Source organism: Myodes glareolus, chromosome 14 (genome assembly GCF_982192425.1).
Source record: "Myodes glareolus chromosome 14, mMyoGla1.1, whole genome shotgun sequence".
In the NCBI taxonomy this organism is placed as follows: domain Eukaryota; kingdom Metazoa; phylum Chordata; class Mammalia; order Rodentia; family Cricetidae; genus Myodes; species Myodes glareolus.
In genome coordinates, this window is record NC_142039.1 from 31282008 (window position 1) to 31303715 (window position 21708).

The window sequence follows — 21708 nt, forward strand, 5'->3', positions numbered from 1 at the left end:
CAGAAATATCTGCCTCCCAGCAACACTAGAAAATGTTCTGGAGGCTCTGAAGTCTCTACTGCCGTATCCTTCTGTGACAGTCAATACCCATCACGGTGACAAAATGCCAGAGAAAACCATTTGAAAGGAGTTAAGAGTAAGTCTGTGTCATTAGTTTCAATCCACAGGATCTACTATTTTTGTGCCTGTGGCAATATATAAATACAGTAGCAAAGGTGCCCTGGGAAAACTTCTCTCATGGTAGAAGACAAGAAGTAGATAGAAAGAAGGAGGGAATAAGGACAAGGTATGCCAGTCAAGGACAAATCCTCATTGGCCCACCTTTCTCCAAGGGCCTCACCTCATACTGTCTCTTACCTTGAATGATGCCTTTATGGTAGTTAATCTTGTCAGCTTAGCTGGATCTGGAATTAACTACAAGGCAATCTGCTGGGAACACCTGTGAGGTACTGTCTTGATGAGGTGATCTGAAGTAAGAAGAGTCACCCCAAGTGTTGGCAGCACTGTCCAGTGGCAGTCCAGATAAATGTAGATTTCTACTGCTGTTGGATCCCTTCCTGGTATCAGAAGCAAGAATCTTCTGGCATCCAACATACATTGAAGACCAGCAGATCTCTAGGCATCTCTCAGCCTCTCCAGTGTGAGGCCGCCATTGTTGAACTACTCATCCTGTATTGTGTGAGTCAATCTAAAAACCTCCTCTTAAGATACACTCATTCTATTGGGTCTCCTCCTCTAGGAAACCTGTTTCTAGTAGACAATCAAATAAAGGTTCCATTTGATCAATACACCGATGAGTTCAGAACCCCCGTGGTTCAATCCCAAAAGCCCCACTTACAGTACTACACTGGAAACTAAGCCTCCACCTCCCCAACTCTTCAAGGATTCAGAGACTGGTCACTTTTGCTAAACAAGAAAGAGCATCAGCCTGCTCTGTTTGTTTTCTGCTTCGAATCCTCAGCAAATGAGAATTCATAGTTTGCCAAAGGGCCATTTCTCAGACATCTTTAGAAAGCCATCCTGGCTTGTCTGCATCCCACAGATTAATTACATGGACGTCAGAAAAGATATATGTAAGAGGGCCACAGCGATGCTCCTCCAATTCCAAGTACAGGTGTCTGTGACATCCTGATGTCTTCCTGACGGCAGCTCATAAATCCACCTTTATCAATCTCTCCCAAAGACCCGGACTCACTAAGTCTATGTCAAGCACCAAATTGTTATAGATTATCACTCTGTCTTCTGTGTTTGCTCTCCATATGACAAGCACCCCAAAGAACTGAGCAGCAACAGCAAGAAGCAGCTCATTTCCTCCATAGCTCTAGCAGAGAATCTGAAGTCCAGCTATTTGGGTTTTGTTTTTATTTTTCGTTTGTTTTATATGAGTGTGTGTGTGTGTGTGTGTGTGTGTGTGTGTAGGATTCAAGTCCTTAGACAGGCTATACAAGCATGTTACCCATATGCCCTTGAATTCTTGAATCTTTGGAAGAATCAGGGAGGGAGAGTCATAAATTTAAAGTTAGTAATTAAAGTAAACCTTTTGAGAGCTAAGGAAAATGAGCTACATGGGAATGTGACATGGAAATCTATCACAGAACTCTAATGACTACGGCAGAACTGAACCTCTTCTAAGCTGGAGTATAAACTCACATGGGCTTACGGTCTCCAAAAGTCAACATGTAATCTATGTTTTCACTTCTTAAATCTTTTCCTGGTCATTAAATCAGTGATCACTAAAATAGTAAGAATGAAAACAGCTCCAGCCTAAAGCCCATGCCAGGACAGTAAAGCCACCTCTTACAATGCCTGGAGCACCACGCCCCATAGGCTGGATGACCCAGAGACCAAGGATAGAATCAAACACAACTGAAGGGAAAAACATATCAATGTAATGATGCCTAGCAATATTCTTCTATACACACAGATTGGTGCCTAGTCCAATTGTCATCAAAGAAGCATCTTCCAGCAACTGATGGAAACAGATGCAGGCCTACAGTCAGACATTAGCCCAAGCTCAGGCAATCCTGCTGAAGAAAGAGAAGAAGGATTGTAGGAGCCAGAGAGGTCAAGGACACTACAAGATATCCCACCAAGTCAACGAACCTGGGCTTATAAGGACTCACAGGGCCTGAACTACAACCAGGAAGCCTGCATAGGACTGACCTAGGCCCTCTGCATATATGTTACAGTTGTGTAGCTTGAACGTCTTGTGGGTCTCCTAACAATGGAAGAAGTGACTGTCTTTGACTCTTTTACTGGTTTGGGGGACCCTACTCCTCATACTGGTCACCTTGCTCAGTCTTAACACATGGGGAGGTGCTTACTCTTACTGAAACTTGATATGCCATGTTTTGGTGACATCCATGAGAGACCTGCCCTTTCCTGAACAGAAATGGAGAAAGAATGAATTGGGTGGTGGGAATAGAGGAGGCTTGGAAGGGACTTGAAGGAGAGGAGGGAGGGGAAACTGCGGCCAGTATGTAAAATAAATTTTAAAAACATAATAAATAGAAAGGTAAAAAGTAAAATAAATTTTAAAAATGAAAAAATATCAAAGGACTCTTGTAAACTTAAAATTTTCCATAATTCCAGCTCCTCTGACTCATTAAACTATCTTGTATATGAGGAAGGACTCTTATTTTCACTAATATATGTTATATATATATATATATAACCCTATATATATATATATATATGTATCTGTATATAGATATGTGTGTGTGTTCTAGGGTTTTTAAAATTTTAAACTGGAACCAATACATAGATTTTTTTCCTTTTACCACCTCATATCAATTTAAGTTGCATGTGCTAACACCTTTGTCAATCACAAAATCTGTTCATTACAACAGCTTATGAATAAATGTGACACTGAAGTAGAAATAGAAGCTAGAAATCAAGATTCTCCTGCTAAGACAGAGCCTTGCACACTTTTCCACACACTCTTACAGAATGTCTACAAGACATAAACTGTCTCCTCTATACATCTATGATTTCTGCAGTTGGAATCCTTTTTAAAATAAGATTTGATTTTTAATTGTGTATATGTATGTGTGTGTGTGTGTGTGTGTGTGTGTGTGAGAGAGAGAGAGAGAGAGAGAGAGAGAGAGAGAGAGAGAGAAAGAGAGAGAGAGAGAAGAGAGAGCAGGTTAACTTCAGAGGTCAGAAGGAGGCATTGGATCATTGGATCCCCTAGAGCTGGAGTCATAGGAATTGGCAGCCACCCAGTGTGGGTGCTGGAAGATGAATTTAGGTCCCCTGCAGGAGCAGCACATTCTCCTACCTACTGAGGCATCTCTCCAACCCTACAGTTAGGATCATAATCAATATGTAACTAAGCCTTTTTGTTCCTTCACAGTTAATGTCATTCCACAGGCTTCCAAACAGAAATAGAGAAACAATTTGGTTTGCTTCACACAGGTTTCCAAATGATAGATTTATCTCAATTTTCAATGATTCCACAGTACTACACTTAAGTATACCACAAGCTCTGTAGCCAATCCCCTGTTGATAAAAAGATTGCTTTCAATTTTATGGTATTTACAAGTAATTCTACAGTGGATGTTCTCTTCACATTTACACAAATATAAGTATAGAACACACTTCTTAAAGCAGGGTGTTTGAGAGCAAAGGAACACATCTAAAACTGTATATGTAGTCAGACCAGGACTGGTCATCCTATTAAAATTCCATCATTCATGCTCCAACCCAGAACACATAAGTCAACATCTTCCCTAATGATGTGTATGAGCAAAATTATTTTCTGTGTCAACCTAGTCAAAACATAAGATTCTTATTCTTTTAATTTGCATTTATTTGCCATGGTAAAAATCTTTTATTATTTCATTTGTTATTGTATTAGCCTTTACTTCTATTTGCTTATATTTTTAGATATTTTTTATTTTTCTTTTGGGTATATAAAACTCTACATTTTAGAGGAACTAATTAGGATTTTACATTCATGGAAACTTTAGCATATTTCTCCAAGTCCCATGGCTTTATTATTTTACAATGACATTATCTATCATGCCAATTATTTTATGTGATCCCACGGTCTTTGGTTAGTCACATATTACCATTATTTAATAAAACTGTCATGAGATGGTGAAGGCACCCCAGTCAACAGCTGCACACATCCTTGCTGGCATTGTGATGTCTGTTGCTGTCTTTTCCATTCCACTCTAAGCTCCTTGAAAGCTTACACAGATGCTGTATTTTGGCCAGCACTGACCCTCAATGTCTGGGTCCCCCAAAGCAGGTATTTAACAAATAGTTAATCCATTCATGAAATCTGGATAATGATCTGAATATTGGATTCAAGCACTCACATATTGCTAATCCTTACAAATGACACTAAGAGATGGTGTTATTGGGTTGGAATGAGGTCATCAGGGTGGAGGGTTAGTGTAGTCATAGAGACCCTAGAGAGATGCTCACACCTCTGTAGAATATGGTCAGGAGACATCTCTTTAGATTGCCTCTCACCAGCCCTCTACAGACACAGAGTGTGCTGATGGCTTGAACTTAAGACTTCTGCCTCCAGAAGTGTGAGAAACTGTCATTAGTTGTATATGATCCACTTATGCATTTTGTTGCAGCAACTCAGGCTGCATGAGAGATTCTATTGGCATGGAAACCATACCAGACACTAAGTCTATGTTCCTGCAACCTGGATGTCTCTGTTGTACAAGGATGTCTTATGCAGAGACCAGGCGAGAAACTGAGGTGCTTAAGGAAGCAGGCAGAAGGGAAAAGGAACCATTCCTGAGGCGAGGCATTTAAATAAATAAATAGCCAAAAATAAAAAATAAAAAATAAATAAATAGATAAATAGCCAAAATGATCTGGACAAATAGGTGCAGATGTAGCTTAACAAAAAGACGTGGTCAAGGGCTGCAGCATGAAAAGGGGAAAGTCAAGAAACACGAACACACTAGAGAAAATCCTTTATCTTTTGCTACTTTGAAAACCAAGTTTATTTTTTGATTTTATTTATTTGTATGTGTGTTGTGGGGAGTTCACTGAGTACAGGACCAACAGAGCCCGTAAGAAGGTGTGTCAGATTCCTGGAGCTGTGAGCTGCCTGATGTGGGTACAGGGAACCCAACTACAGAGAAGTACACGTGCTTACCCAGTGAGCCATCTATTCATCCTGAAAATTAAATTTAAAAGTAAAATATATTCATCAGGCTGAAACTATTCTGTGTGCTTAGTACCATACAGCTATTACACTGGCAAGATGTAAATTTTAGGGAATTCTAATTATGTCAATATTAAGTAATAGCACCATCAAATCCTTTCTTAATCAAATGAGCTATAAATAATTAAGGAAGCATGTATAGACATTTAAGAATATTCAAATCTTACAGATATTAATTAATGATAGACACTCTAGAAGTATAATTCTTCATTGAAGAAAGTACTAGAAAGAGGCAATTTAGAGCAACTACAAAGAGTGGGCAAGATCAGGGGTTGGAGAGGAAGAGGAAAATCAGACATGGGATGCCTCATTCTAGGAAACACAGAGACCAGTGTTAGAGTCCATGAAAATCCTTGATGAAGTGAGAGTGGGCTATAGAGGTCTGAGATTAACACAGGAAGACATGAGGATCAGAGTCAGAGAAAACAGACAGAAACTTGACAGCATCTCAGCATCCTGGAGGTCTACTCAGTCATCCCAGGTACCATTGGTGCATCAGTGCCACACATCCCAGCACTCTCAGACAGTCAACATCCTCACATAGCATGATGTCACTTGGCATACAACCTGTGTACCTCCTGTCACACACTTTATATCATCTGTGGGTCATTCACATCAGACAAACTGAATGGTTGTTAACTTGCATTGCTCATAGAATAATGATAAGAAAAGAAATCTATCCATATTTAGTTCTAACACTGTATTTTTTATTATTTTCAATCCACAGCCTCTTGAAAGTGTGAATGCCACACCTATGAATATGAGGGATGGCTGTATTTGCTGAGAATCAGCTGGGCATGGGATGCTGCCATTGCAGATGTAGGAAGTAGAGACACTATATCTAGAGAGAGAGAGCAGAATTCCCAACTTTTAGTGCAGCAAGAAATGTAAAGAAACTTCGTTTTTTCCCTTTCCATCACAACTTGATTGGAGAAAGTACTTTCTAGAAGTGAAAACTGAACACCAGTACATGCTAAGAATAATCATGCCATATCATCTTCTACGAGTTAATCTAGACCTTCCCTTGTCATATCCAGGAGACGGACATAGGTTTCTTCCCTAGGGCATGAGTGAAATACAGCAGAAGATGAAGACTAAAGTAATACTAGGTTGACAAGGGCAAAGGATGATACAGAAAATAACCAAAACGAAAAGGATGCTGGGGATTAGGAGGCAAGAAGGAAAGTACCATCCTATGCTAAGTATGGAGACATCAAAATCAAATACCAGCTGCCCAGCAACTCTATGGTAGAATCATTATCACCACCTTACAGACAGCATTCAAAACAATAGGTGTCAGCTGGGCGGTGGTGGTGCACACCTTTAATCTCAGCACTCAGGAGGCAGAGGCAGGTGGATCACTGTGAATTTGAGGCCAGCCTGGTCTACAAGAGCTAGTTCCAGGACAGGCTCCAAAGCTACATAGAGAAACCCTGTCTTGAAAAAACAAAAACAAACAAATAAAAAAAGGTGTTACTTGTTAGCCGCCTGGCATGTTAACTCATAAAATAGACCGAATAACACTAGAAGCAAGCACCTCTATTTTTTCCACTTTTCCAATCAGAACATTGAACTACATTTGTATCCAAGGTCACATCAGAGGCAGAGGCTAGGGTCTGGGGAGTGGGAAAGACTTTTTTTCTTAGAAGCTGTTGGTACAGATGAGTTTAGGCTTCCATTTCTCAATAAAAAGGCTCAATGAAAAAGGAGTAAGAGGCCCACTGTCTTTGAATAAAGTGAATTAATGGCTATATATATGCTACCAAAAAATCAATGGATATCTCTGCAAGTTGTTTATTAAATAAGTTAAAATAACACTGATTGAATGTGACCCTGCCCAATGCACAGTGTGGGGAAGCAGATAAAAGCACTCTGCTTAAATCCTTGGTTCATCCAACTGTTTACGTGGATGAAGCATAGGAGCTAGCATCCATGACGGACAGGCAAGCTTCCCCTGTAACTTCTGCCCTCCAGCTCAGAGCCACTAGCATCCCTGATGGACAGGCAAGCTTCCCCTGTAACGTCTACCCTCTAGCTAAGAGCCACGAAGTGTAAGGGCTTAACTTAGGTTTAAAGCTTGGTTAGTACTCATCCACCCAGCCCTTTGCCAGAGTTCCTGGCTCTGGGATGACTATGATTTGGGGTTGTGAGATGGCAGGTGTGGGTTTCAGATTGTTGGAGGAAGGAGTGGGCTCTTTTTCTTAAGACAGAATTTCCTTTGCCTCCCCAGTGCCAAAGTGGAAGCACACTACAAGCTTGTACCATGACCTAGCAAGAGCTAGCTCGGGTCCTAAAGGAAAAGCAGACTATGGGAAGCTGGCCATACAGCAGGGGGAGAGGGGGGGAGAAAACGGGGGAGAGAGAGAGGGAGGGAGGGAGGGAGGGAGAGAGGGAGAGAGGGAGGGAGGGAGGGAGGGAGGGAGGGAGAGAGAGAGAGAGAGAGAGAGAAAGAGAGAGAGAGAGAGAGAGAGAGAGAGCTGGTTCTCCAGGTACAATGAAGACACTGTGCTATATTTTATGTTAGACTGCCATTTAACTGACATTTAAGGCATGGCTACATCACTTCACCCATACACCCGCTGCCATCTCTCTCTACTGGGACAGGTGCACCAATTTAAAGTCACATCTCTCACCATGTTCCAATAAAAGAAGCCACAAACCTAATTACAACTCTTGTGCAATTCTCAGGATTCTGTAGAGTATATTAAAGCTATTCAATGGACTCTAAAGCAATCAAATTAAAGAGCCCCAAATTCTGTGCAGTTATAGGGAGTGCCCTTGAGGGTTTTGTAGCTTCAAGGGGAGGTTAAGTGTGTGCATGACTGCAAGCAACTTGAATGGTGAGGTCCGTCAAATCCCTATCACTCCAGCGCTCATCTTAGTTACTCAGAGAAAGGTGAGCACATGACATGCTGAAGGGACACGTGAGATGGGTCATAGACACAAAGAATGGACACAAAGAGAAAACTAAGGCATCTCATTGTCGTGATAAATGTGCAACTTGCTCCACCTTATAATACACCTCTGGCCAAACATATAGTTTGCCTGCAGTCAATCCACATCATATCATGTAAAAGAAGTTACACTATGGTGTTAAAAAGGTACCAAACCAGGTTAAAACCCCACCAAACTGAAGTTTTTTTCCTCTGACTCTTTCTGCTGCCTTTATTATTTATTTGGTTGGCTGGTTTTTGTTGTTTTAATAAGAAATTCAGTGCCATTAATTCCACATTTGCAAGGAAATGTACTCTCTAGAAAATGCAGTCTCTAGATTTTGGTGGCCGAAAATCTTTATCCTGATAATAGTTGTGGGTAAATAGTAAAACTAGACTCCTACAAAGCCTCAATATTCCTGGTCTTGTTCAGAGGGTGCGAACGCCAACACCATGAAAGCACCAAATTGCATGTGCTTAATTTTAATGGCATATCAAAGTGCTCATCCAAAAAAACATTAAAAATTCTAACAGGAACAATTATGAATAATTTTTATGACTCTATTAATTTTAATGAAGTTTAATTATATTTTAAAGGATTTCCAAATATTTTGACTACCCATTCTTCTTCACATTAAAAAATACTTCATGATTTTTAATTCAGTTATATTTTCCTATTCCATCAAAATTCAATCATCTAATTAGTATCGATATAGTAATAGATATTGGGTACCTACTATACACCAGGCATTAAACCAAATGAGACACAAATCCCAGAAACCTGATAGTCTTGCCTTTAAAACCAACCCCAAGTACCACTCAATAGGAATTATGATGAGTGACATCATACTGGTAACATGCTAACTGCCACGAAAGCAGCTTACTGGCTTGCAGCAGGGTAAAACCAGACTGACCCATGTTCTCAGAAAGAAACATAAAGAGACTACAGAAATAGCTCAGGTCAAAGCTAAGGAAGACTTGTGTTTGCACAGAGACTCTGGAATGTTATAAACCACCGCAAATGTTGCGCAGAATAAAATATATCTGAGAGGTGGCAAACCAGATCCTATGAACACTACAGGAGGACACTAGAATAACCCCAAAAAACCAGAGCTGAAAGGAAAGCGACTTTGTAACACTACTTGAGGACCAAGAAGGATATAAGTAACACTGGCTATTATCAGAGCCCTGCAAAAGCCACCTCCCCTAACCAAGACACAACGACTTCAATGGTGACCTTCCTCACTCAAAGAAGGATTTATCCACAAAGCATTATGGGCTTTAGGTCAATGCCATTAAAACTTAAAAGTCCTGACTGGGAAGCATGCTGCACAACGGCTGTAATGTTATTTTCCATAGAAACGCAGCCATGGCCCTTACCCAGCAACTCGTACAGAGAATTCAGAATGGATTTCCAAGACTCCCCCGCTTCTCTCCCTGCGACATCTGCAAAGTGGGCTGCACTGCTGTAGACGTGCAGGCGGTCTATGCACTCCAGAACCAAGTTGATCATTCCCTGCAGAGGGGGTAAAAACAAATCACCGTCAGAAACCAACTCTGGGCTGAGCGTGCAGTTCATCTGTGCAATCCCAGCACGCAGGAGGCTGACACAGGAGGATCGCTGCAAGTTCAACGGTAGTCTGGGCTATAGAGTAAGACTCTATCCCAAAAGAAAGACACTAGTTGTGCTCTGGACAAAAGGAAAAAAGGGGATAACTTGATTTTAAAGAGAAGTCTAGCTTAACATCATCAGTTCATTTTCCTGATGCTTTTGCAAGGTCCTTTATTCGTGTAAGAGAGACAGGGAGAAAGGAAGAGGGAAAGTGTTTTATTTTACATCATATATGTAATGTCTGTGTGGGTATGTGATGTGCACGTGCCTGCAGTACTTCCAGAGGCCACAGGGGGCACCCTATCCCTGAGAACTAGAGCTACAAGCAGTATAAGCCTCCAGGCATGGGCGCTAGGACCTTAGGGCTTCTAGGAGACAGCAGTACATGCTCTTAACCTCTGAACCATATCTCCAGCCTAAGTTAGTTCTTGGGAAAAAAATTACTGCCATGTTGGGAACGGTTAGAATGAAATGCCTGCTGAGACCCTCGCTGGCTCTATTGTCTCAAAACTAACACTTCAAGGCTTGAAACCTGTGGTACTCGTACTGACAACCACCTCAGGACATTAGGTTAGCAAACTGATTGTTTGATTCTGGCATAAAGTATAGTACATGAGTATGGGGTTTTTGTTTGTCTGTTTTTCTAAGAAGTGGGCATTGAGTAAAGTAAATCATACATGCAAAGGCACACATGAGACTGGGGACAGCTCCCTCATTTGTGCAGCACATAAAAGTACCTGGGTTTGTCTCCAGCAACACACACACACACACACACACACACACACAGAGAGAGAGAGAGGGGGGGGGGGTAAAAGGAAATGATAGGGGTATACTCTGTTCAGGCAGGAAACAGGAGTTCACCCTCTTCTTTGGGGGTCAGCTTCCCTCCTGCTTCAGTTTCAAGCCCACAGACCTTTTGACCTGAGGGTCTTTCAAGGAAGTTTCTTGTAGCCTACTATGTAGTTTTCAAGGCCGCGTGAGGTGTGTGTGTGTGTGTGTGTGTGTGTGTGTGTGTGTGTGTGTGTTCTGTATTTATGAAACCAATATAAAACAGTGGGATCAAAGTGTGTTCATTTGTTCTGCTTATTGGGGCTGTGTTTTGAAACCCAGAGCTTCGAGTGTGACTAAGAAGCACCTTCAAACAAAATGCTGCAAACCCAAGCCCATTAAAGTAAAGTTTCAGACAATGACAGGGCAGACAGCACGCTGTAACACGGAACTACCTCTACTGGAGTCCACCCAGCAGCGCGCTACTGCAGTGTTAAAAATGGTCCAGTGAGAGTTGATGGTAAAATTAAGTGTCCCTTGCCGGGAAGTGACACAGAAATGAAGGTAATGAGCGGTTTTCTCCCAAGCCTGCTCCTCTGCACAGAACTGCCCTTGTTACTCTCTACTGGGATGTAGAGAGATGTGGAATGCAATTTCCTTCACTGCGAAGTCATTTTCCCAAGAGAGCAGCAGAAAATGGACGGGTGTGATCTCACCTCTTCCTGGAAGAGATTCTGCCTGTTCTTCAGGGCTCGCAGCCTGTTCTGCTTGTCCTCATGTTCCAAGTGCTCATCAGGGGGATGGAAGTAGCCAATGAGGTCCTGCAAACTCAGGCTCACAGACTCGATGGGCAAGTCAATGGTGGGTGCCTTTGCTTTCTTGCTGAGAGCATCCAGGCCCCTAAATCAATAGCAAACACTTCTCTGGGTTAGTGATCCACAATTTCAGTTCAGTGTTTTTCAACTGGCAGATGATTTGACATTGACAGGCTCTCTTACAGAAGGCACAGTCAAAGGAATGTGCAAGGCATCCTTTCTACCAGCAATAATGGCCATCCTCACATTACAACTGTGCAACACAATATCTAAACATCACAGACTACAGCATCCACAGTCATGTCTCTACAACAAACCCAGTTGGAACAATGGAGAAATAGTCCAGATACAAAGTCAACTGATAACACTACTTTAAGAGGTAAGACCATGTCTTCCCCGATTCATAGCTCTGACATTTGCTTGTTTAAAGTTGGTTTGACTTTTGGTAAGGGATTATTTTAGGTTTTACTAACATTGACAGTAGTTGCTACTCTGTAACTCCTATTAGTTTAAAAAAACATGCATTTGTGGGGGCTGGAGAGCTGCTTGAGCAGTTAAGAATGTTTACTGAGTTCTGTCCTAGCACCCTCATCAGGCAGCTCACAAACATCTGCAACTCCAGGGCCAGGGTTTTGATTCTCTCTCACAGATTCTGTGAGCACATGTACTCACATCCACAAAACTCCACACAGACACCTAAGTTTTAAAACTAAAACTATATCTTTTAAAGTCTCTCTCGTGAACTCAGAGGTGAGATTATTTGCACAGGATGGAGCCTTTGAGGAGTCTACAGAGGAGGGTCTCAAAGAGGTCTGCGTCCTCTATGAGGAGCTCCGGGTGATTAATGGCTCCTCATGAAAAGGGAGCCATTGTATTCAGTGGTGAAGCACTGGTAAGTTTCGCATGCTCCCATAAATAAACCTGCACTCTTTCTCAATGAGTCACAAAAAGAATAATCCAAACTAAACAAAAAGGCACACGTATATGAAATTGTTGGAAAATTAAAATTTTAAAATTAATGATAATTAGCTCAGCTTTCCATTTTAGAACATTCAAATATTTTTATTTAAATGTATGGTCATTCATATAGAGTGATAGTGATGTTGGAATAGCTGAATTCAGCTTTTCAATCACTAGGAAAAGTAAAACAACAACTATTCTTGGGTATTTGCCTGAAAATCCCTGGCAACTATGCCATCATACAGGTCATGAAGTGGCTGAAGTCCCAAGTCAAAGTATATTGTTGACATAGGCAAAGCCCCATGGGAGTGGCTCGGAGGGACGGCTAAGCTCTCCTCAGGCCAAGTCTGAATGTAAGTGTTTATGGAAGACTGACCATGGTGTGCAGACACCAACAATTGCGGCTTCCTTGTCTTAGATGTTTACAGCCTGAGACTGACGGCCTGGAGAAGCCTCCTATAAAAACTAGCCAACCCCGTCCTCTGTGCTGGACCTAAGGTGAAGTTCCTCTTTTTGGTAGCAGATCTCACCTGATCTCAGCTTTCCTGTACGTGTGTCTGTGTGTCTGTCCTTTATTCATTCCTTTGATTCCTCTGGCTGGGGTTTCAGAACCCAAGCTTCTTGGGTTGTGGTGCCAACAGAATCAAAACCAGTCGCTAGTTTCATCACCTCTGCATGGTTTTCAGATTAATACTAGTGATTGGTATTTTGTAGACTGGTACAGCAATGTAAGTAATACCAAACAGAAATCCAAATAATAAATGCAATGTGAAGCTGGTTCCCACCTCTGGAGTAGGAGGGCCTTCTGTCTATGTGTTACTTTCATTGGTTAAATAAAGAGATTGCCTTGGCCTTTTGATAGGGTAGCAGCTTAGATAGGTGGACTAGACAGGAGAGAATGCTGGGAGAAAGGAGGCAGAGGCAGAGGCAGAGGCAGAGAGAGCAGCCATGAAGCTGCCAGGTCTGACATGCTGAATCTTGCCTGGTAAGCCACGAGCTCGTGGTGACATACAGATTATTAAAAATGAGTTGAGTCAAGATGTGAGAGTCAGTCAATAAGAGGCTAGAACTAATGGGCCAGGCAGTGGTTAAATGAATACAGTTTCCATGTAATTATTTCAGGTGTAAAGCTAGCTGGGAGCTAGGCGGCGGGAAGCAGCCCGTCACTTCCTTTTACAACACACCTCATTTCTAAGATTTATTCCATCTGATGAAATTCAAGGTTTAAATGAGGCAGATAAGTGAAATATTAGATATACATGAGGGTGAAAGCTGCATACCATTTTAGATCTAAACACACACACACACACTAGTAAACACAGACAACGGGAGCAACCAATGAAGTGGAAAATAATGAGAAGAACTTTAACATAATCTTGGCTAGGAAAGGTCTTTTGAATGTTGAAAAGCAAAGAAAAAAAGAATGACTAAGGCAGTAACTATGAAAAATAATTTAGAATTATTTTTCCAAACTAATAAATTGTGAAAGATACAATTAATCAGGAAATTAATGTCTCTAATATAAATTTTAGGTTGTTAATACATTGGCAAGAATATTAATGAATAATAGCATAATTCAAAAAATAAATATAAAATATATCCATTATCATAATCAGCAATTTTTAAAGTATATATGACTGCAAATTTTAAATAATACACATTTTAAAGTTTTCATTATGCTTAGTTACATATACAAGTATGCATATGGATTTGTGTATTTATTAAAAAAAATTCTTCTCTCGGGTCTGCAAACTTGAAGAGAGAAAGGCCTTCCATTCAGGCTATGTCATATATTAACATGCTGTTGCCAGAAAACAGTGTGGCCACAAGGTTAATTTGCTTCATGGATAAGAAATCTTTTCAACTATTAAGGAGAAAAATTTATTCATTTTAAGAATCATGATATTTTTAGTGTTTCTCAAAATTCATCAAGCATCCAGCTGTCATATATAACAGAATTTAAAACGTTTGGTGATAAATTAAAAAAATCATCATGACTGAGAGCTGTTACAAATTCATGTTCTCTAACATAAGCTGCAACTTAAATTGTATTCTGTGAACCTAGCAAAGCACATATTTATGAGGCTAGTGCATTTTAAAATGGCCTGATTGTAAATTCAGGAAGAAAGTCAAACAGAAAGTATCCAACAACATCACTACAAAATTACCTTATGAATCTATTGAAGAGGAACACTGTGCTCCGGATAACGCGAGCTGTGCGGGACTCTTCATGCTGTGATCGGGATAAGTTCAAGCCGTCATCCATGTGGCCTTCATGGTGCATAATGGCCTGCAGGGGCACAGAAGCAGCGTCATCTTCCCAGCAAGGTAGACTGAAGGAGACACGCTCTTCCCTTGTTGTGGGCACGGCCCTGTAACTCCAGCCACTCAGGTGGCAGAGACATGAGGATTACAGAAGGGCTCAAGCCTAGCCAGGCAACTTAGTGAGAGTCTGATTCAAACTAAAATAACAACAAGAGCATATAGAAGAGATGTAGAGTGATGCCTAGCATTGGAAGACCCTGGGCTCAATCCCAACTATTCCTCCTTGACAAAAATTAATTTAAAAATAAACCTTTAAAAGCTGAGATAGGGGAAAGGACCTGGAAGGAACTGAGAGTCAGAGAAGTGAAGGGTGGAGTTGAGCACAATAAAATACATTCATGCATGAAAGAAAATTAAATCACTTTTAAAAGATGAGCAATAATAACAAATGGTATCAAAACCAGGCAACGGGTACTATTGGGCTCAGAGTAAATAACTGGCAAAGTCCTTGTATAAAGCAGCCATGACTATTGTTTTAAAGATAGTTCAATAATACATCGAGCTGAATGAAGCAACAGCAAAACATTGCCTCATATCTGCATTTAATGATTTATCCACAGACTAACAAACTATAACCCAACAGAGAAGGCCACACTACGGATTCCATTCCATTCTCTATGTGATATCATCAGCTGTATTGTGAACTGATCACCAAGCAGTAACCCCTGACTCTGAGGTATCAAAACTGTGAAAACACACACACACACACACACAGAGAGAGAGAGAGAGACAGAGAGAGAGAGAGAGAGAGAGAGAGAGAGAGAGAGAGAGAGAGACTAGTTCTTTGCTAGTTTTTATATATCTTGAACCTTCCATGAAAGCACAACACTGAGAGAGGTAAGTACACATATCTACATTGAACAGTTCAATGAATTTTCCAGAGATCACACACACACACACACACACACGTGTGTATGTGGCCAACACCTATATCACAAAAGCAGATACCAGAATAGTTTCAAATCTCCCCAGGGCTTCCTGTCTACGTCCCGTCTATCACAGCACTCACCACCTTTCACACTTTCAATGACTCCAGTCAATTGGCTGTGCAATGTCTGTGTAGAACCATAGCATGTGGCTTCCTTCATTCAACACTTACAACAAGGCAATTCAGCACCCTGGATCAATAGTATGAACCAAAATCTGTAACTGGAACTAAAATTATTAAGTATCTTGAGTAAAGAGAACCTCAGAAGCAAAAATAAATGAGATCTGTACAGATCTCATACTCAGATACAGATACTCATACACAGACCTGTACTCAAAGGCAAGATACTGCTCTTGCTTGCCTTTACTAACAGAAAAAATAATAACGTATTAAGTCTCAAAAAGTCTCACGAAAAGGATAACTAACAAAGTAGAAAGATGGATTTGATGAAGATTTAAAAAAAATAGGATAAAAAAGATAGGAAGGATGAGTAAAGCCAAAATTTGATTCTCTGAGAAGATAGATAAATAAACCTCTCACAGATTCAACTGAAAATAAAACAGAAAGAAAGATCATAGAATGCAGGAAATTGATTATGATAATAGAGTACTATGTGAATCCCAACGGCGAATACAAGCAACAAACGGCCTGGCTGACTCAGAGGGACAATCAACAGGGATGGCCATGGGGAACAGCCCTATAGTCCCAGTTAATTCTAGAGACTGAGACAGGAAGATCACTTGAACCTAGGAGTTAAAAGTCAGCTTGGGAAACAAAACGAGACTCTATCTCAAAACAACAGTAAGCCCCAATATTCTAAAGGTGTTCCATCAACTAAGTATAAAATCAATTACACATAGTTTCTTTTCAGGAACACTGGAGGGATAGTTTGAGGCTCACAAGTTAGAAGACCTTGTGGGGACTGGATGCTTGCCTACAAGAATGCCAGTACAGTTTCAAAGAGTTGATATCCAAATCCCGGGGATGGAGAACTCTGTCTTGTCATCTGTCTTTCTAAGTCTGTGGTCTGGGGAAAGTCATTCCATTTGCCCTTGGTTGAAGAGAGACCAAGGAAGAGTGGAGCTTCGGGACATGTGGAAATTAGCAAACATGCAAATCACATGAAATGAAAACTTGACAACTCATAAAGAGAATTTAATTTTCCTCATGAATATATGTAATAGTTCTGAATAAAATGAGTTAATTAAATCTAGTAGGATTTTACCAGAATAATGGGCTATGGTCAAGTAGGGTTTAATTCTATGAATGTAAGGATTCTTTAGTAATTAGACGTCTGGTCCCTTAATTATATGAGTAAATTAAAGGAAGCTAAAACATGATTTTCATTGGCTTTAACTTATAAAACTCAGAAATTACTTCTATTTTTTCTCAAATACCACCAAAAAGTAGTAAAATGAGACCACTTGAAAATAAAAATAATCTCAATTGTCTTAAGGATGCAAAATTCTGTAAGATCTACAAATCAAGAGTGAAATTCACTGAGGAACTATGTAAAATAGATCAAATGAAAACAGTCTAAAATTTCACAAAAGCTAGATGAAAATTTTTTAAAAATTTAATTCCAGCACTCAGGAGAAAGAGGATGGAAAGATACTTGAAAGAAATCTCAAAGCAACTGAAAAAGAACACAGAAGTTTACTTAAGGAGGAACATGACCAGACAAGAGAAACAAACATGTTTGGGAGTAAAAGCTGTGAACACAGCACCACAATAGGTGTGCTAAAGACAAACTAACGCAGACAGCTAGCACGGAGCCAGCTAGCCAGCCCTGACCGCTCAGCCTGTCTCTTGATTTCATTCTGAGGCTTTCCCAAAGCAGCATCAGCAATTCAGACTCTATGATACTTAACTGTGATTATCAGTTTGTGTGGATTAAAAAGCATCTACGGAATTAATGAGGCATGCCTTTGAGTGTATTTATAAGGGCACTTCCACAGAGGACTTAGTTGCAGGGTATTTCACATTCAGACCATAATACTGAGCAAATCAAGCCACATAGGGAGCATACAAAAAATTAGTAAGCTCTGCATAAATGTTTTCAGAGCACTGAGAGTGGACCAGCTGGAAAGGGAAGAATATCCAAAGTGATCATTTAAGTTTAGACTGAAGAATGGCTAAATCTTGGGCTGACAAAACAGGAGTCAAACCCTAAAGAGACAAAGCAGTCTATCAAAAACTCAGGTGTGAAAAGCTGTGATTTTTCTGGGGAAGGGCAAGTAGTTCACTTATGTGACACACTGGGTCACTGAAGAATGATGGCTAGAAATTGGGGAAAAGAGCCAGGAGTGGTGGTGTATGCCTCTGCTCTTAGCACTTGAGAGCAGCGGCAGGCAGATCTCTGTGAGTTCGAGACCCTCCCAGACTAGATAGTTCCAAAGCTGCCAGAGCTACATAGTGAAACTCTCTCTCAAAAAAGAAAAAGAAAGAAAGAAGGAAGGTGGCCGAGCTGGGGGTGGGGGGGTGGGGCGGTTCTTAAACCAAACGTTGGGCATCAATTATCGGCGAATCAATCCCACACCAGTTATGTTTTAAGGGGTTATTTATTTTGGGGGGGTAAAACTTACATACACCATAAACCGTCAGGAAGGGAGCCAAGTCGCAGGAGCCGGGAGCAGGAGCCAGGAGCAAGCACCTGAACCAAGAGCCGGAACCAAGAGGGCCTGATCCGGATCTGCTTCTCTTTTTAAAAGAGAAATATACCATGCCCCAGTGGGCTGGTATTTCAGCAGCTATTGGCTGACAGAGCGGAAGTCGCTCCCCGCTGCACTGTGGGCTCGTATTTTAGCGACTATTGGTTGAGGCAGTGGAAGTTACTCCCACAACAGAAAGAGAGGGAGGGAGGGAGGGAAGGAGGGAGGGAGGGAGGGAGAAGGAAATAGAAAAGAAAAAAGAAACTGATGAAAGGATTAGAATGGAGGCGGCTTAGAATGGCACCATCACTAAGAAGAATGGTGGCTATCTGTGAGCAAGAGGAGGTAGCAGTAAGAATGAAGGACAAAGAAAACTGGGTAGATTAAGATAGAATCTAGAAGACAATGAATTTATCTCCCTAATATTTGAATACATGAATCCCTAAATTGTAATCCTACACATTATTAAGAAAACCCCCACAAGGTTTTAGCCCCCCCCAAAAGTCTATCATGGTGGCATTGTTGAACAGGGCCAAGGGGCTGGGAATCTCATAATTCATTAAGAGTAATTGTTACTGCATCCTCAGATAAATGAATAGAATCTGAAAGACTGGGTACTGGATTTGTATGCACAGGCAAGCAACTTGATCATCAAAATGTTTTTGGATGAAATACCAAATAAGTAAATGGTACAATTTGACCTTCAGAGTGTAAGATAGCAAACCCTGTGTTTCTTCATTCATGAACACGAACATGGCTGCCATATCTATGTTCATGTATGATCTTACCTTACGCTGGATGGATCCCATTCGTGCTGATTTCACATCCACAGACTGGTATGTGAGCCACAGGCCTGTATCCACATGCTGTATGTAGCAAATGGAGTCTCCATATTTGATTTCCGAGGTTCCCATGCCATCAACTTCTTTTCTCACCCCTACATCCAATTTTTCCTATGTATAAAAAGAGAAGCATAATTTTTTTAAAAAAATAAAAACATTAGTCTATATCAATAGAATCTTGTAAAAACATGACTTGAAGTTTTCAGTTTTCTCAAGTCCCCTGAAATAATGGCAATAGCTACATATTATTATTTTAAGAATTATTTTGTTTTTAATAATTTGTGTGTATGTTCATGGGGGAGGGTGGGTGCAAGTGTCTGTGGAGAGCAGAAGTGGGAATCAGAGACCCAGGATCTGGAGTTAGAGGTGGTTATGAGGCCCCTGACTGTGTGCTGGAAACCAAACTCAAGTCCTCTGGAAGAGCAGCCTCTGCTCGTAACTGCTAAGCCATCTTTCTAGCCCAGGGCTCAGTTTTAACATCTATAAATAAAAGTATCTTCCTATAAGAACAGAAAAAAGTGAGACAACACTTGAAAAGCTTTGAAAAAACATGTCTGGAATTAAAAAAAAAATCCCTTCAATCTGCCTGAATGACACTGGACACAACTGTGAGGATCCTGATGTTAATGAGGCCATTAGTAATAACTGAATTTTATTTCTCTTGAACCAATCAGAGCTATAGTTTGGGCGCTTGCAATTTCCAAAGTGGACTGTAGAATGTTGTATTACTAAGGAGAGCTGAGATTCAGGAATGAACTAGGTTAAATTCTTCAATCTTTTTCTTTTGAAGGTATGTGCGTGTGTGTGTGTGTGTGTGTGTGTGTGTGTGTGTGTGTGTGTGTGTTTGCACACACGCACATATGTGCATTGTGTGTGTGCACACATGTACATGTGCATATAACCAAGGTGCTCTGAAGGTCAGAACAGAAAAAGGTAAAAGATCCCTTGAAGTTACAGGCATCTGTGGGCCACTTGATGTGGGTGCTGGGATCTGAATTCCCACCATCTGCAAAATCAATAAGCACTATTTTTTTGCTGTTCATTTTACCTGCATATATGTCTGTATACTAAGTGCCATCCCTGGCATCCATGGAGGCCAGATGTAGGCATTGGCTCCATGTCACTGGAGTTGTAAGCCACCATGAGGATACTGGGAATCAAACCCGCATTCTCTGAAAAAGTAGCCAGTGTCCTAAACATCTCTAGCCATCTCTCTAGCATTATGAATATTTCTCAAAATAACAGTCTCAAAGCTAAGTGAACTCTTTCCTGTTTCTCATCCATGCCTCCCCTGAACAACTATACTTTCTAAATTAAAGGTATGTTCCTTTTAGGTCTTTGGTTATTTGACTTTGGTTATTTGAAACTGCATTTTTGTGTGTGTTTGTTCACATGTGTGGGTACGTGTATAGGTGTGCCTGCTTGTAGAAGGCAGAGATAACCTTAAGTATCATTTCCCAGACATTAACACCCCCCCAATTATTCTTTGAGATGGGGTATCACACTGGTGACATTTACCAAGGAGGCTGGGCAGCAAGCCCCAGCGATTTGCCCATCTCTGCCTTTCTAATACTGGGATTACAAACATGCTACCACACCCAGATTTTTTTTATTTTCATGGGTTCTGGGAATCTGTCATTTCCTCATATTGCAAGGTAAGCACTGAACTGACTAAGCCATTCGGTACATAAATGTTTATTGAAGAATAGTTTAAAATTATTTGTTTTGAGTTTTGTTTTATCTAAAGGAGCCATTCAAAAAAACAAAACAAAACAAACAAACAAAAAAGTGAAGGCCAAGTATGGCGGCACACACCTATCATCTCAGTACTTGAGATCCAGGTGCAGAAGGATTGCTTCAAGTCTAAGGCCAGCCTGTTCTACACAGCAGGGTCCCGGCAAGCCAAGGCTATATAGGGAGTCCCTGTTTCAAAAATCAACACAACACAAAACAAAACAAAATGTCACAGATTCTGCATGCCATCTGATTTTTCTTTCTTTTTTTGTAGTGATAATTAATGACCCTTTAAGGACCCTGAAGTGAGTGAGTGAGTGAATAAACTTTGAATTTAAATGAGTTTCAATTATCAATACAGAAAGGTCAAAGCCACCTCAAAAGCATACAATTATCAACTAAGTTGAATGAGCTATTACGCAAATAACTTGGAACAGTCGTCTAAGAATCAGCAATAAAACAGATATACTCTTCTAATTTCATTCTATCAGATGAGATAGAGTGCTAATCTACTTATGCCAACCCTGTCAATGGGAAAATTAAATTCTGGAAAATATAACAATGTAATTATCTCTTCAAAAGAAAACAATGAGGCCCTAAACATTTTTTCTTTTATCCGGGAAATGAGTTTATAGCCTAATTATTTGTGTTTTGAGAAGTCCTGCACTCATTAGCTGTGTGGGGAGGTTTTGTTAGCTTTCTATTGCAGTGGGCCACAGTCTCTGTGAAGGATTAAATGAGGAGACTTCCCAAGGACTGTGTTCTGGTAGTTACATTGACCCTTGAGTCAGGTGAGAACTTTCTGAAGTAACAGGAGACAAAGGAAACAGCAGGGTCATGGCTGTTAATTCCTCCATTTCCTATGCCTCAGGCTTAGGAGAAATTCATATGAAAATAATCAGGCATTCTCGTGCAGGATCTGGGCTAGGTATCTCTAGGCTTT

At 40.7% G+C, this 21708-nt stretch overlaps 1 protein-coding gene across 1 annotated transcript in view; it reads right to left on the bottom strand.

The window, feature by feature from the left end:
• Positions 1 to 21708, bottom strand: part of Ryr2 (ryanodine receptor 2) — a 569025-nt gene that overhangs the window by 262558 nt on the left and 284759 nt on the right. Inside the window, exons 13-16 of the mRNA XM_087896432.1 lie at positions 18978 to 19142; positions 14454 to 14575; positions 11227 to 11410; positions 9511 to 9646 (exon numbers count right to left, since the gene is read on the bottom strand). Of these exons, the coding sequence (XP_087752558.1) occupies positions 9511 to 9646; positions 11227 to 11410; positions 14454 to 14575; positions 18978 to 19142 (607 nt within the window). The remainder of the gene's footprint in view (positions 1 to 9510; positions 9647 to 11226; positions 11411 to 14453; positions 14576 to 18977; positions 19143 to 21708) is intronic.